The sequence below is a fragment of the Schistocerca gregaria genome, chromosome 1 (assembly GCF_023897955.1).
Source record: "Schistocerca gregaria isolate iqSchGreg1 chromosome 1, iqSchGreg1.2, whole genome shotgun sequence".
Classification (NCBI taxonomy): Eukaryota; Metazoa; Arthropoda; class Insecta; order Orthoptera; family Acrididae; genus Schistocerca; species Schistocerca gregaria.
Window position 1 is genome coordinate 540,098,604 of NC_064920.1, and position 18,145 is coordinate 540,116,748.

The 18,145-nt window shown below is 36.0% G+C and overlaps 1 protein-coding gene across 3 annotated transcripts in view; it reads right to left on the reverse strand.

Moving 5' to 3' along the window:
* Positions 1-15,462, reverse strand: part of LOC126355659 (ketosamine-3-kinase-like) — a 56,009-nt gene extending 40,547 nt beyond the window's left edge. The window contains exons 1-2 of one of the 3 annotated variants that reach the window (XM_050006034.1): positions 15,237-15,462; positions 14,416-14,561 (exon numbers count right to left, since the gene is read on the reverse strand). In XM_050006034.1, the coding sequence (XP_049861991.1) occupies positions 14,416-14,561; positions 15,237-15,252 (162 nt within the window). In that variant the 5' untranslated portion in view covers positions 15,253-15,462. Of the gene's footprint in view, positions 1-14,415; positions 14,562-14,818; positions 15,191-15,236 lie in introns of those variants that run through there. The other 2 variants (XM_050006026.1, XM_050006042.1) reach the window with 2 other exon arrangements.
* Positions 15,463-18,145: the final 2,683 nt, after the last annotated feature.

Genomic DNA, 18,145 nt, shown 5'->3' on the forward strand with positions numbered 1-18,145 from the left:
ACAAAAAGAGAAGTTATACAAGCTTCCCTTCAAAGACCTTACACAGAACAGACTCCACACGATTTGTTCAAATACTGTCAACAGAATATTACTGGAATTAGATATATGTTTGTTTCTTTAACTGAAATTGAACAAATCAAAACAAAGCTGACTGAGAGATTTGATTGTTGTTTATCATTGAAAGGAACAAGAAGCTATCACAGATATGTTCCCATAAGTGACAATCAAATAAGATGTTTTGTTACTTCCAAAGGCCCCAACTTTGATGATCATCAAACTTCAATACTTTTTACAAATAACAATTTTGTTGTTTGTATGTATGATGAGAAGTGGTGGCTTGGAAAAATTGAAGAGAAAAGTGAACAAAACAATGACATTTTAGTGCATTTCATTCACCTGTCTGTTCCAAGAACTGCCTTTCAACTTTTCAAAAATGACACTGCTTGGGAGCCTGCAAATAAAATAGTACGAAAGCTGACACCACTGGCACTCACAACAGTGTCTGGTAGAACACACAACATAACTGATAAACTATGCAATGAAATATCGTGTTTGTTTAACTCCCTAATGAAAATTGCAGCTGCAAGTAGTTACAACTGAAGTTTTAAATCTATATACATGGAGAAACATTATTATGTGTATACTGTACGCAAGTGCAGTACAACAAATGTACCGATAATTTTAAGAATTAGAACTCTTACCAACTGTTCTCTCTGCCCATTGTTATTTAAAAGTGGAAATATTTTATTATTTATTGTATGTAATCATTTAAACATCATTTGACCAATGTCAACTGTAATAATTTCAAGCCCTTGTTTGCTAACTTGGGACTGCACGAGCATGTAGAGGGGTAGCGTTTTTACTGAAATTTGCTGCTCTATTACTCTCAATGTAGTTGAGTCTCAGTCATAATTCTTTTGTGAGATATTCCCGTGAGAATAAAGAATATTCTGTAAAATTTTCACTAGTTTTCATTCAGTCCCTTTTTAGATATTGACCTATGAAAATTGACGTTAGAAGGGTTTTGGCCATTTTTGAATAGCTCTAGAAAAACAGGAGTGCATTCTCAGGACTGCAACTTTTACTGCAGGTAGTTATGTAAGTACGCAACACAGACATAACATATTATTAGTGAGTCTCTCTTCCTTAATGAAAATTGAAGGCATTAAAAAGTGAAGATTGATAATTTTTTCTGAGTCTTTACAGAAAGAGTTTGAGTGACTCTCTTGCATGATAGAAAAATTAAAAAAAAAAAATGCCTGAAGATCATTTCATGCTGAGCACACTGGTTTTTGAATTATTATGATATCTTTTAAAATAATTTGGCAATTAAAGTTTCCACAAACTTCGATTTCCACTAAAATTAGCCCAACCGCCATTGTAAAAACGGCTGCCAGAAAAAAACTATGACTTACAAATATTTTTAAAACAGTGTTTTGTGAATGTCTGTCTATAGGAAAGTCATGTTAAAAAAATCAAGAAAATAAAAAATGTTGAGCAACAAATTTTATTCATATTGGGTGATTTTATATGGATTGACCCCCAAGTGAATTCAAACAATGGCAAATCGTTGGTGCTTATACAGTGTGTGCTTCCATAATCAAAACAGCCAAAGTGTTTGCTTCAGGAGGGACTATATCGAAGATTTATTCCACATCCAGGGAAACCAGAAAGACATCCTCCACTAAGTCCCAACATGGACGAAAGTGTGTGCTGAGTGATCATGACAGATGTTCACTGAAGAAGACTGTGATAGAAAATAAGAGGATGACAGCTGCAAAAATCGCCACAGAACTGATGTCGCACATGTAAACCCTGTCAAATTCAAAACAATATGGAAGGAGCTCTATGTACTGGGAATTGCAGGACGCATTGGAATTAGAAAATGACACTCCAGTGATGCAAATGCTCGTACGCGAAAATGTGGTTCCAAATCTATAAAACCAAGGCTATTGAGCAATGGAAGAAAGTCATTTAGATGGATGAGCCTTGTTCCACACTGTTGCCAACACCTGGCCAAGCTTACATCTGGCATACACCATCTGAAACCTATGATGCAGAATGCTTACTGTCAAGAATGAAACACGACAGGGTCCAGTGGCGATTTGGGGAGCCAAATTGTGGAAGTCCATGGGCCCTGTGGATACTCTGCAAGGACACACTACTGCCAAGGATATGTGACCATTTTCATTGATCAGACCCATCCCATGGTACAATGTTTGTTCCTCAATGGTGAAGCCGTGTTCAAAGACAACAGGGCCCATGTTCACACAGCTTGCATCATCCAGCACTGAGCACGACAAATGTCGCATCGCCCTCTGCCTCAGATATCAATATTACTGAGCTTTTGTGTTCTATTTCGGAGAGAAGTGTGCATCATCACTATCCACTTACTTTAACTTGCCATTATTTTGCAGGTATAATGGTATAAGTGCATGATATAGGACCTGTATTTATCCATTCCAAGGCAAGGGGAAGCTGTTTTGAATGTCTATGTTTTTCCTACTCTGTATTAGGAATAGTAGTGTGTTGTGGTTTTGGTGTTTCCATATTTTTGTTCAACCCCTGCACCTATAACAGTGGTCAGAGAAGGAGACTGTGTGAACTGAGTCTGACAACTCTTAATTCATCAATAAGTGGTACATCAGTTTTATTCCTACTGCAACGGGAAATATTGGAAAACGGGTATTTCAGTTTAGAATCAAAAATGGAAAAACAAAAAGCCAATTGTTTGGTGGGGGAAGCAAAATACAAATAAAAGGGGCAAATAAACAATGTAGAACTGGTTTTTGTTCATTTGATGTGCTGTCTTACTCCTGTTGATATGATGTCATCTTTTCTATCATGAAGCTAAGGCCTTAGCCACATAAGTGTCATTTGTACCATAACACTTCAATGGTCTCCTTAACGAAACTTTCGTATCTTCATTAAGGCCTTAGGAAGGTCACTTGGGATATCAAGAGGATAACTTTTCTTATTAATCATTATCATAACACTGTGTACGAATAGCATACATTACTTATCGAAATGTTTCTGAAACTGCTTGATGGAACAATAGAGATCTGATTTTACAGATCATTTACCAATACTTATTTCCTATTTTGTACATATCTGTTACTACCCATAATCCAAGTGTCAGGACATAAAACATATGGGAACAACTTACTCCAAAAGATAATTGAAAGGGATCCTATGGGAGCAGAAAAAGATTTAAAAATCTTGCAAGAACATATAGGAATCAAGAGAACTAAATACTTTCTTCAGTTATTTAATGGCTTTCATAATTTATTTCATGGCTATGTTATACACTTCAGTGCTTTGTAAGCACATATTTAACATTCATTTCCATTATCTTCCAGCCACTTCATTGCAACTGATGCCTAATCATTTTCATTTATTTTTGGTTGTCTCAATACTAGAATCAAGAAACTGGATCTCATCTGCCACACAACTCTTATTTGTGACACTTTTTTTTTATCGTGTTGTCATTCTATAGTGGGTTAAATGCATGCTTTTTAATATTTTTTTATGGATAAGCATCAGATTTTGTTTTGAAAGTGCTCTACTCAAAGACACAAGCCCACATACCCACTATGGTTACTGTCATGCCACATACAAATGCAACTGGAAACGGATTCAAGTGGAGTAAATAAAGCAAATGCCATTCTTTTGTCACTTCTCCTTGCTCTCTCCACTTTTGTACAATGAGTATTAGTAAAGGAGATACAAAGATAGTTCGTCTTGCATCAAAATACTACCAATACATTTGTCCCGTAGTGCACTGCTGATGGGCTAATAGGTAACTTCTCCTTGCTCTCTTCACTTTTGTCCACTGAGTATTAGTAAAGGAGATACAAAGATAGTTTGTCTTGCATCAAAATACTACCAATACATTTGTCCCGTAGTGCACTGCTGATGGGCTAATAGATTTTCAACTGCCACATTCAGTCTATCAAGTATCTATAAAGTGGGCCTTCTCTAACTGAGTCAGATGCAATTCACCAGCTGCCAAACTTCCTAAATACAAGATGCTCCTGTTCGAACTTAAAATAAGGTAGCTGCCCCAGTTTTAAAAGTACACTGAATGTGTTGATAAATGAACAAACACCTCTCTCATTTATTCACCAAAACAAAATGCAATTTCTTCAGTGGTGACATTCTTTGACTCTGAAAGAGAATTTTTAAATCACCAAACAGAGGAATGTAACCATCAAATATTGTCATATACGACTTAATCTCAAACCCAGTTTTAAATCATGACCCAGAAATCATTCTGCTTTGGGTCATAACTGATAGCAACAGATTAGCAAATGAAGAATGACAATGTTGGCCATTTCATTGATTTATGCATTGTTTATATATTGCTCAATGTGTGATTTCCAAGCAAATGCAGCAAAGGATCATAGTACAGTAACTTTCAAATATTTTAGAATGATTCTCATCCACTACTGCTTTGGATATGATTTTCATTCAAGATTACATTCTGTCAACTAAATGAAACAGTTTGCTCTCTGCACAATAAGGTAATTGAACACAGATACTAAACACTTTCTTTCTTTAATTCTACTCAGACTCAGATGTACCATAACCTGTTAAGTGGCAAGCAAGCTTCACTGTGCAGTAACGAAATGCTTCTGTAATGTCTGATACATGCCTCCGAGCCCTCTTTCTGATGCTTGTCACAAAATACTCTGACTTGCCAGTAATTATGATTCTGATACATAGTTTATTTTCATTCTTCATGTGACATCACTGTGTGATCATACTTTGGTTACAGTGTGATTCCAAGGGTAAGTCAATTATTATCCGCAATTTAGTTATATTTTTGTTTATTTTGGCAGTACTGTCATTTTACATTGATGACGCATGCTTTGTTTATTTGTTGTTATATCTTTGCAATTTTCAAGCTGCTAGGTTAGTTCCATTATCACTGCCATGCTGTTAATCATGGCTGCTCTGTTGTCTATTTGCACCAAAGAAGAGCAATGTTCAGGATCCGTTTTTTTGTGGTCGGAAGGTGTATCAGGGGCTGAAATTCATCGAAGACTTTTGGTACAGTACGGGAACAGTGTTTTGCCGCAACAGAGTGTCTACGAATGGACTGAAAAATTCCGAAATGGTCGCACAATGCATAAGTGTTACACACGATGAAGGAACTGGACGACCGTTCACCGCCACAAATGAAGAAACCATTGAGCATTCACGTGAAATGATTCTCTTAGACAGATAATTAACTATTGATGAAGTTGCACATCGTCTGCAAATTAGTCATGGTTCTGCGTAGGAAATCATCCACGACAGACTTGGGTTTCATAAAGTTTGTGCAAGATGGGTCCCAAAACAACTCACACAGTTGCATAAACAAATACACTTGGACATCTGCAAAAAACATTTGGCTCACTATGGTAACAGGATCATTACTGGTAACAAAACATGGACCCATCATTACGAGCCAGAGAGTAAATAGCAGAGTAACCTGCAAAGAAAAAGTTCAAGATCAACCATTCGCATAAGGTCCAGCACTGGGACATTATGGGGAAAAGGATGCAACAATAAACAGTGTATGTTACAATGAGATGCTTACTGTTAGGTTAAAGTCTGCAATTCAAAGCAAACACCAAGGATTTCTGTCAAAAGGTGTTGTGTTGTTGCATGACAATGCCCGTCCACATACTGCTGCCTACACTGCTAAAACACTGCATAAACTCGAATTTGAAGTACTGGATCATCCTCCATATAGTCCCAATCTTGCCCCTTCTGACTATAACTTGTTTGGTCCACTTAAACAGGCATTAAGGGGCTGTTGATTTGCCTCGGATGAAGCAGTGAAAGAAGCGGTGCATTCCTGACTCACAGCTCAACTGAGAACCTTCTTTTATGAGGGCATCAGGAAGCTTGTATAACCATGGACCAAGTGTGTTGAAACACAAGGAGACTATGTTGAAAAATGATGTTCTTGTAAGTTTCCAATTTGACTGCAATAAAATTTTATAACTACTTTGCGGATCTGACTTACCCTCATGTAAGTTTTGAGAAAAATACATATTTGTGAAAATCAAATTTGTATGCAAACTACAAGTCTCATAGGTCTGACTTTATTTTTTTTTAATGAACCAAGTCTCAACATCCTATATGTTCTATAAAAAATAATGCACCCAATTTGTTGTGAAATTTTACTTAACACTTAGGGATATTTTAATGTTAATCCACAAAATTTTCATATATAGGCTAGTGGCAGTAGTGTCTTTTAGACTGTTGGGTAGTTTGCAATTAATATGAAATTAGAATCAGAACATAAAGAACATGTACTAAATGCACACACAATTATGACATATCCCATCATTTCATGGTCCTCATTAGCATCATTTTCATTAAGCACATTTTCTGGCTGGAGGTTCAGATAAAACACTGTCTGTTCACTTCAGGCTTGAAACCTTGTAGTTTTGTTAAGTCTTTGTGTTTCAAGGTTGATATTTGTCTTCCACAGACAAATTTGGAAACTGCAAACTGTGAGGAAATGACAAATTGTGATCTCCCTCACAACTTGACGAAAATTGTGACCTTCCACAACTCCACCAAAAAATTTGTTTTTTAACAATGGTTCCCAACAATCTGTTGAAAACATCACCACCATCACTGAAATGTACATTGTTATCACAACATCAATTTTTGGTTTAATAGTGAGGTCAGTAACACTCTTTACAGTTATGGAATCCTCAGTGCCCATTTCACACACCGGAATGTTGAAATCATGTAACATGAGATTATGGTGGCACATTCCTTAATGACTTTCAGGTTTTATGAGAAAATGAACATCAGTGTAGCCCGTGTGAGAGTTCCTAGATGAATGACAATTCACACTTTGGACCCTTACATAAGTGCATAGCAGTGAGACAGTTTTTCGTAAATGTTCATATACACAGGTACAGATACAGCACTGATAAAGCTGATTGATTCACTTTTAAGATTAACATATGATATATGATTACCCTATAATTGAGAAGTTCAAAACAGTTTTTAAAATAATTTTATCTTTCACCTTTAATGAATGGCAGCCATTTTGCTTGTAAGAGTGCAACAATGTTTCAGTTTAGAGACGTTAGCAAAAATATGAATATCTCTGCAATGGGTTACACAAAATACCCTAAAATCAAAAATAACCAGTCAAAATGACCTCCAAAGTTTGGTATCAAAATTTTCAAATATCAGCATTTTAGTGAAGTGATTTATGAGAGACTATTTTTTCCTATAGTTCGATATCATACACTACTAGCCTCATATAGAGTAAGAACACTTACAAATGTTTCCTTAATTTTTTATGAATTTTTGAAATTTGAAAATTTTCATCTTTTTTTAAAGTTTGGGGTTAGTTATCTCAGGTGGAACTCAATAAAAAAATATGATTTTTGCACAGTTTGTACACCTATATGATAGCAACATACTGTAAAAATTTCAACATTGATATCTGACTGTGAACCAAGAAATGAATTTTTGAAAATGAGGACATAATTCACATTACTCTACAACTGATCTTTTGGCTGTTGCCTATTCTTGTGTGATATTGACGAGATATAATCAATTATTATTGAAGTAAGGTACTGAATTATACACAAAAAGTGGAAACATCACTGAAATTAACATTTATATTATTTTGACATACTTAAAATAAATATTTTCAATTAACATCCTTCGAGATGTGACTGTTCCTTAACCTGGTGGTAAATGTTAAGAACACTTATTTCTTCAGACAGCTTCTGTGATATAAAATAAGACCTCCCAGTTGCTGGGGTTAAGTTCAAGCACTGAAATTAACATTTATATTATTTTGACATACTTAAAATAAATATTTTCAATTAACATCCTTCGAGATATGACTGTTCCTAAACCTGGTGGTAAATGTTAAGAACACTTATTTCTTCAGACAGCTTCTGTGATATAAAATAAGACCTCCCAGTTGCTGGGGTTAAGTTCAAGCACTGAAAGTTTCCTTAAAACATTTTTCATTGGTATCCAAACTTTGTCACTAGTAGATTTCTTGAATGATGTTCTTGGGCCAGCAGGGTGATAAAAATGCACAAAAACATCACTGTTTTCCAAACTTATTCTTTCAACCTCTGCAAGCCACCACCGTCCATCATACACGCATGCCACTATGTCATTCAATGTTAAAGACAGAGATGTTATTTTACTGACACAATGGTCCTCATGAATTTTGGTTTCTAATGTTACCTAGCATCGAACTAAGTTTTCTGCAATGCCCAGGAATTTGTGGAAAGCACAATGATCCTCATGAATTTTGGTTTCTAATGTTACCTAGCATCGAACTAAGTTTTCTGCAATGCCCAGGAATTTGTGGAAATGCCTTGTTCCTTTTATTGCTATACAGTTTTCAAATCTGGTTTGAAGTGTTGTTTTCATATGCAGAACCACTTCTTCTTTCTTGATTAGAAAATAGGTATTGCCTTTAATATTATCCTTGCAAAAGACATACATGTCCTACCTCCTACTCCATCACATGAATTTTTACCAGGGCAAGAAAAAAAAAAAAAAAGAAAAAAAAAAAAGAAAAAGAAGAAGAAGTGCCATTCAGCCTCCAACCCAAAGTCTAATTTGTGGTTGCACAGATTTGAAAAAAATCTTTCTGTTCTTATACTGACTACCACTTCCACCTGAAAAGTATTTCAGCTTCTCAACCTTGGGAAAAATTTCTGTTATTTAATTTACTACATACTTTTTGAACCACATGTACAGCCAAAGTGTTGTGCTCCAAGTAGTCACTTAGAATGCAAATTGAAGATGTGCAAACTTCATCTTTCTCATTTTTAAAGTAGAGAATAAATGGATGCACTGTTGTCTGGTCATTGACCCAGTGGTACCCTTGTATTGCATCCTGAATCACAAATGTAAGATCTTCTGCAAAATCAGCTAGCACTATGCATTCAGTTTCATGAAGTTGTGCTTTTTTGTCCTTCAAAACCTTACTTTGGATTTTAGAAACATAGTGGTGACTTTTGGGTTTTTGTAAATTATCAATTAAAGATTCCAAGAACTTTTCCTGAGATTAACAGCTGCCCTGTCAGTTGTGACCCGCTGTTTAAAGGTAATACTGTCTGGCATTTCCTCCTCATATTCGTGAAACAATTCAATAATGGCTTCCTTACCAGGGCACCATTTATTACACAAACTCATCATGCAGTCATAACTGTTAGTGTTGCAGATCATTAAACCTAGTAACTCTTTGTAGTTAAGATCCCTGAGTTTTGCACCTGCAATCATCAGTTTGACATTTTGATGATATAAACAAATACATATGGAGTGTGTCCCTCAGAATCCAGCCAAAATACACCACTTATGGCGGCGGTCACAAAATTTTGACCTTCCAATTTTGCATTCACGGGGTCAATGGAGAGCATCCGATCCCACCCGTTGGCTTTGACCCATGATGTAAGGGTGTTGAGTGTGTGATGTCACGATGGCGCAGCATTTAGTTTATGAGTGTGTAGTGTTTTTAGATGTCATCTTGTGATTGGTGGTGTCCTCTGGTGGTATATTGGGTTCATTTTGGTGTCAGTGCTTGAAGTGTGCATTTATCAGTCGTGACTGTTATAGAAAAATGGACAGTGAGTTAACAATTAAGTTTCCATTGTGCTCATGTTATTGCAGTGTTGTCTGATGTTATTGGTTGGCTGTTTGTCATGTGGTAAGTTGTTTAATTCAATTTGTGGCTCCTTTTATTAGGTATGGATATGACTTATAAGTTTAATAGCACTCACCTGCGGGCTGCAATGGGGAACAACACGTTGTCTGTCATTAAGTTTCTGCAACTTTTTGGGCTTGTGACAGAGATAGCGAAATGCGGCGTATGCAAGCAGAATATGCGTTGGGGGTTAGCATGTAGTGCCGGAACTTTTTTATGGTACATGGACTTTTTTTTGGGTCTATTGTTTGCGTGTTATGATGTTCAGTGGGGTTTTTATGTGTTGTTGGGTCAGTGTCATTTACTGCATGTTTTGGAGGTTGATGTTTTGGTATCAGCACTTGTGGTTGATTTATGTCTCTTAGGGAAACATACTCGATTTCAATTTATTTGGTATCATCAGTTGTATTTGAGCTGCATAGGTCATGGGAAGTAACCGACTGCTATTTGTTGTCGTAGCTATGTGTGTTTTGGTATCGTGAGCTGTTGTTGACCTATTTGGTCAAGGGAAGTGTCCCATTCCAATGTGTCGTCGTAGCTATGTGTGTTTTGGTATTGTGAGCTGCTGTTGACCTATATAGGTCAAGGGAAGTATCGGATTCCAATTTTTGTTGTTTTAGGTGTTGGTTTTGTGGTATCAATAGTTACGGTGTGATTATTATTTTTGGAGTAGTTGGTTTTTATTTTGTGGTATCGACAATTTCAGTTGAGCTATGTAGGTCGATACTGTAAGTGTAGCGGAACTTGGTAGTTTTGTGGCGTTTTTATGTCGTTGTTTTGTGTGGTTTGGGATTGTGGTGTGTATCTGTATGTGTTTGTATTTAGTTTGTCCCCCCCCCCCCCCCAACCCCCTCCCCATTTCTCGCACTGGTCCCGTTAGTTTGATTATATTTTTTGAGAGAGGTGTGTGTTGGTTTTATATGTATTTCCATGTTTGTTTCATTTATGTAATGATGTCATAGGTATTATAGTGGAGACATTGAGAATAGTCATTTCCGCCATACTGGTGATGTCATGGGTCAAAGCAGAAGGGTGGAATCGGACACTTCTGTATTCCCCATTCAGGATTAGAATTTTTGAAAGCTACATGAAGTTCATTTAAATTTGGCAGCACTAGTCCTTTCTGCTTTATTACTTTAACTCCATTTATAACAACTCTTTTGCTATCTTTGCAACCTGGGCACATTCTACTGTTTTCATCATCGTCAAAAAACTGCTGAATCTTTTTAATTGTTTCCTCACTTATAACTCCTCCTTTCTTCTTTCCTAAAACTGGAAGAATGCCTTGCTCTTTCACTAATTTTTGGGTTAGTTTAACCAAACAATGAGAAACCTTGAATTCATGAACTATTTTTTCTCTTGACTGTGAGTCAGAGAGCAAACTTAAAATTTCAACTTTTTCATCTTTTAGATGTCACTGAACATTTAATTTTTAATTTATCTATTAAGCTAAATATTCAGTGTCAGATGATGCTGGTGGTAGGTTTTCTTCTTCTTTAGAAATAATGTTGGTATCTGTATTATTAATGCATGATTCCTCGTCTTTTCTAGTTTTATCTGAAATTTGTTGTACCTTATTTTCAATACCTGCTCTTCTTATTCTGCTACTTAATTTTATTATTTTCGAAGCAGGAGATACATCTAACTTAGAACAAGCAAATACAATATGCTAACAGCTTCCTCATTAGGAATATAAATGTCATTCACAAGGTTATATGATTCTGGTTCTGGATTCACAACAAATATTTTTGAGTAACAATTTGGGCACAGTGAATTTCCAGGAATCACATTACATTTCATTTGGGAAGCTGTTTCACTCTCACATAACAAGGGCAAATGTTCAAGTTTTATTTTCCTCAAACCTCTAGTAATAGGCTTTTTATGTGGATCACAGCACTTTCTTCCAAAAATATGGTTGTACTTCAGAAATTATTTCTTCTCGTGAGACTCACACACTGATGATACAGAAGAACTTACTCAAAATTTAAGCAAAGTTTGTCTAACTTCATCAAAGTGATTGAAATTTTTCAAGTTTTTTTAAAACTGAACCGTAAACTGTTTTGTGGCACAATTCACTTGCTATCTGTCCAACAGAGCACTGTTATCCATGCATTCCAGTTAATCTCTGAAAACTAATTACAATTTACACACAGAACAAAGTACATAACACATTCTACACTCTCAAAGTATGTACATCCACTCTTAACAGGGGTTTCAAAACAGACTGACTACAACAATGCCACACCCAGCAATAATGTACTTCTTTGTTGACAATAAACCTAAACATAAATGGGCATTTTTATTACCATAGAACAAAAGCAAAAGCTCCTATTGTTTAATATTGCATTATTAAAAATAAATAAACTAAATGAATATTGGGTGATAGCGGTAACTAAATATATATCACTATTAACTTTTTTACAGTGAAACAATAAACCATTTAAATACACAAAAGCCATAAGATCAGTTATGGAGCAATGTGAATTATTTCCTCATTTTCAAAAATTTATCTCTTTGTTCACAGTCAGATATCAATGTTGAAATTTTTACAGTAGGCCTATGTTACTATCATATAGATGTACAAACTGTGCAAAAATCAAATTTTTATATTCAGTCCCACCTGACATAACTAGCCCCAAACTTAAGAAAAAATGAAAATTTTGAAACTTCAAAAATTCATAAAAAATTAAGGAAACATTTGTAAGTGTTCGTGCTCTATATGAGGCTAGTAGTGTATGATATATAAATATAGGAGGGAAAAAACAAGCCTTTTGGCCTAAAAAGTTGATTTTTGAAAATTTTGATACCAAACTTTGGAAGTCATTTTGACTGGTTATTTTTGAATTTAGTGTACTTTGTGTAAGAGACAATGTTGTGGAGGACACTTTTCTAAAAACAATCATGTCAATTGCAATGTTGTAACTTAACCCAGTGCAGAGTTATTCAAATTTTTGCTAATGTCTCCAGACTGAAAAATTGCCGCACACCTACAAATAAAAATGGCCGCCATCCAGTAAAGGTCCAAGATAAATTATTTTAAAAAACTTTTCTGAACTTCACAAATATAGGGCAATCACACATAAAAAATTAAAATATTTAAAAATGGTCAAGCAACCAACACTGGACCACAGCATATGGATTTACCCACATTCTACAGTCTTAAAATAGAGGACAGTGTGCTTTATGCCCTTATGGCTCTCAGGGCATCAAACGTATCTGTTAGTTCCACGACACTGAACATTTTGCATGTCATTTTCTGACAGCGTGCAGAGAAGAGGCTATTAATAGCTCTTGTATTACATTTATGAGATATTTTTCCAGTTTTATGAAGTAAACTAAGCGTGTTCTGTCACAACTGCAATGTGTTTAAGTTTTAGAACTTGAGTCAAATGCATCTGACACTTATTTTCTCCGAGGCCTGCCCGTCAGTTAACATTTAAGCTATTAAATAACTAAAATAAGGAAACTGGTTAGTCTTGACAGACACTACTGTTTTCTTTGCAAATTCTTGGGAGTAATTAACCAAGCAAGAAACTTCCTCTTTGACACGCATGAAAGATACCCATATTCTTCAATGTTTACTTCCAAAAAGCATCTTTCAAGAATTACAATAATATGAATCAATGTTACACACTGATCAGAATATGACACCCAAACAGCACGTAAACTTGTAGGCTACTTGTGATTGGTTTGGCAATAATTCAACCAGCACTGACACATAAATGATTCGGTCATCTCCAACTACTCCCTGGCTCCTTAGTTTGTCACAATTTCTATTGGCCATAATTATTACCTGGCACATAATAAAATCCAGATTCCATGACACAGATTCACTTCTGTCAATACTCAGCCTTCATAACATGGTCACAGGCATGTTTATATTTTACGAAGTATGTCCTACAGTCAATTCTCTTGCTTACCAGAAGAAACACTGCCTCTGAAACCACTCAGTTCCATTTTCTTTAATTGGCACAGCCATTAATTCCATTCTAGTTAATATGGCACAGAATCAGTTCAGATCTACAGAAAAAAAATCCTATTTCCAATTTATTCTCCCTCACTTTCCACTCAAAATTCTCATAATCTACACTTAAAGAGTTTTTACACTGCTATAATGTGCATCACATTTCATATTCATAGACAGTTCCTATATTTGATACCCCTTACACTTACCTTTTCAGCTGTCTCATGGTATTTCCAATAGCTTATATACAGTTGACATTGTGTCAAATTATTCTCATCCACAACTGATTTTGATATGATTTTCATTCAAGATTATGTACTGTTGTGATGAGAGCATAAATCTGTCGAAACCATTAATAGTAATAAAAAGAATTACTAGAGAACTTAGCAAACTTGTTTCTTCAAGAACAATATTTCCAATATTTGTCAGTGCTGTTCACTGTATGTTTTGTTACAGACTGCAAAAACCTAAACTAAAAGTTAATCAACCACTGATCTATGTGAATCCAGAGAAGAGGGAAATGGTTACTTGAGAGACTTAATATGTGCTCTTTAGGTGCAAATAGCATGTCATTAGAAAAAGCAGCTAAGAGGGGATTACATAAGCAGAAAGAGGATAGCCTTTGATCCTGTAGCCTAATGCCTCAATCACATACATTAGAAAATGTACTGTAATGTGATTACATAGCCTTCACCAGATACCATAAAATGCACTGTAAAGAATACTCTTTAAGAAGAAAAAGTCTGCACCTGACCTGAGACTTCCTATTTTGTTTAACAAAAACAGTTCCAGTATCTGTAAAATATGCTTCGCCTTCGTTTATACAGCCACCACCGCCCTTTCCAGCAGCCTTGAAAGTTATTGTGTTAAGGGCATCTTTAATAATGGCCTCCATATCACCTATAAAAAATAATATACTGATAAATCCGTTTTTTATTTAAATCACCAACATACAAATCAGTCATGATCTAATACATTCTTGATCACTATAATATGCTATGGGGCATTACGCTAGTTATTTTCATACATTTACATCCGAATTTGAGTGTCATATAATGTATGGAATGGACTTGTCCCATATAAACTAAATTTGACAGATGGTGCTACCTATACGATGCCGACACTAATACGATGCAGAAAAAGAATTCACAATTTACCATGAAGTGTACTAAAAAACCAAGTTGGCTCAGGCATTTCACTCTATCTTTCCAAAAGATGAAGCGACGTAGGTTTAACAGAATCAACACTGTCCCGTTAGCACTCATTCTATATTCACAATGTGTGCGAAGAACGCAACAATTAACGGCGCCCTCTCTCCATCGAACAATTAAATTCTGTGGGCGCGCCACAGTGTTTATTAAATAGTTTTGTACATGCTTTGTACAAAATAATGTCCTAGCAACAAAAATTGCGTGCCTGGTTATAAGAACAAGTCAATAACTGAAAAATGTCATTTTCCTAACTCATCGTTATCCAAATTTGTCTTTCAAACGCAGTTGTTGTTACTAAATGGTTACCCGTAAATGCAACAAATAAATTTTTATTTGTTTCGTTGAAGATGACTCGATAAATCACCTTTCAGAAGCGGCATCTTGACACCAACCAATTATATATATGGAAAGTCGACAAATGCTTCGCTCACTACAAATTAATCTCGGTCATATTTGTGTGGTCTTAAAATACGTTACAAAAACGTATTAGGATTGGATTCGTGAGACTGTCACGGTTGTTTTCCAGAGTTTGAATCCACATCCCACATTCCAACATGTGCGAGAAACATTATTCACCAAAGATAAAGCCTAATCCTCTTTCGTCTTTGGATCTTCGGCCTCTTCACGACAGATTTTATTTCGGAAAGTGGAAATCAAGCTTCAATAATTAATAAATATGCTCACAAAATATACAAATATAGATTTCATGTAGCTTTTCAAAGATTAGAATCTGTTTCAGCTTTGCCTGCAAGGTTTTAAAAGTTTCTCTTTATAGTCGTCTATTTTCTTTCATTACTATTAATTACGTTTGCTTCCGCATTCAAAATAATTAAGTATGGTATCTTGATCTTAAAATTCTACATCTACATCTATACTCCGCAAGCCACCTAGTGGAGTATGGCGGAGGGGACTTTGTCTAGCACTGTAACTTCACCATCACAGTCACTAGTAGTTGCCAGTAGACTCGAATCTCCGTAATTTTATCTTCATGGTGTTTTCGCGAGATGTAGGTAGGAGGAAGTAATATATTGGGTTGACTCTTCTATGAACGTACCGTCTCGGAACTCTAAAGGTAAGGAACAGTTCACTCTGACCGTCAAGTCACACTCATATCACGCCGAGTAAAAAGATTACACAATACATTTCAAATGGCATCATTCACACAGCCAAGGGACCGATACATCACATCAAGTCAAGATTTCTCTCGGAGTATGTTTCGGTGGTGTCAGTGTCTGCTAATATTGGAAGTTAACCTATTTTCGCCATATTCGCTTATGTTATTGCAGTTGATTGTTTGCTGTTGCTTCTACTTAATCTTTATTTTAGTATTGTGCTTTGTTTTCGTGGCAAACTGCAAATGCTCCATGAGGAATTGGATATTGTTCCATTGAGTGTTCTTCCACAAGCGAGGCCAGTTAAAAAGTCAGATCTGATTACGTAGAAAATACAGTTGTTTATAACGTTATTAGTTATGTGACGAGAGGACATTTGTAGCGTTTCATAAGGAAACAGACTGAAACCTTCAGACTCTGCAACTTGTGTGTTTAAATATGTGTTTGCCGTGGGCTAATTTATTATTAAGTAGCTCTCAGGATTATGCTTGAAACAGTTTTACAAGGATCAGTGGTCAACATTTATGTGGTTTCATGGCTTCACTATCTTGAACTGTAAACCAAATACAGAACTTAAAGAAAACCTATAAATCTTGAAGAGAAAGTTATTGAGGGAGATATGAAGCGTTTGTTCCAATAGTGGTACAAGTCAATTACCTCCACTTTTTTGCCTATAATGCTTCTGCAATTAATTATCCAAACAAACAGAAAGAAAGGTTCATCTCTACGAAGAAGCCATATGCTTGGATATTTCTGGTATCTCAATTGCAGATTTTTCAACGTTCCTTTAACTTTAGGATGCTGTATATCACAATGAACAAAAATGGACTACTACCAATAATAAAATGAACCCTTCATCTGACCATTCCATAAATATTTGCATTGGACTAGCAACTAAGCTTAACCTTAAACAAACCAATTTGTTATGGGATATGATTGCACCTAGTAATGCAGTGTTCGTTTTAGTGTTTCAGTATACAATTGGACGTAACAAATGAAAAAAATGATGCTTCGACTATGTAAAATGTGAAATGAAAAGATTCTTGTATAGTGTGTGAAATTCCCATTGTGTGCCATGTAATGGCATTTTCGGACCCACACTCTTTTTTGTGTCGTTTTGTCGTTTTGCACTTCTGTCCTTCGTCTCTAACATACACGCAGAACCTGGAAGCTGCAAACCATTTGAATGAAATACATGTCATTTTCGTACAAATGTGGACTCTAGCATCCATGTATATAAGCTACCAGATAGGGTACGCGTACTTTGCACATAAAAACACTTCAGAATCACATTGTCAAGATGGTAGGAAAAAAAAACAATTACAGACAACCATGCGAGTTGATATCATATGACCTGAATTGACTTGACATGCCCTGATGTGATGGACAGTGTGACTACACCTCGATGTGATGTTGTGACATGATAGTGCCGTTACAGCTAGTATGATTTGGCATTAAACAGGCATTCATAGAAACTTGCTCTGGTCTGTCATGAATTAAGAATGGAATGATCATATAAAGTTGATCGTCGGTAAAGCAGATGCCAGTCTGAGATTCATTGGAAGAATCCTAAGGAAGTGCAATCCAACAACAAAGGAAGTAAGTTACAGTACGCTTGTTCGCCCACTGCTTGAATACTGCTCAGCAGTGTGGGATCCACACCAGATATGGTTGATAGAAGAGATAGAGACGATCCAACGGAGAGCAGCGCGCTTCGTTACAGGATCATTTAGTAATCGCGAAAGCATTACGGAGATGATAGATAAAGTCCAGTGGAAGACTCTGCAGGAGAGACGCTCAGTAGCTCGGTACGGGCTTTTGTTAAAGTTTCGAGAACATACCTTCACCGAAGAGTCAAGCAGTATATTGCTCCCTTCTACGTATATCTCGCGAAGAGACCATGAGGATAAACTCAGAGAGATTAGAGCCTACACAGAAGCATACTGACAATCCTTCTTTCCACGTACAATACGAGACTGGAATAGAAGGGAGAACCGATAGAGGTACTCAGGGTACCCTCCGCCACACACCGTCAGGTGGCTTGCGGAGTATGGATGTAGATGTAGATGTAGAACATACATATTTTGTACGAATGGAGTAGGACAGACAATCAGTAGAAGTACTGATTGCAGAGTACCAGGGGGAATATGGTAAGACAATA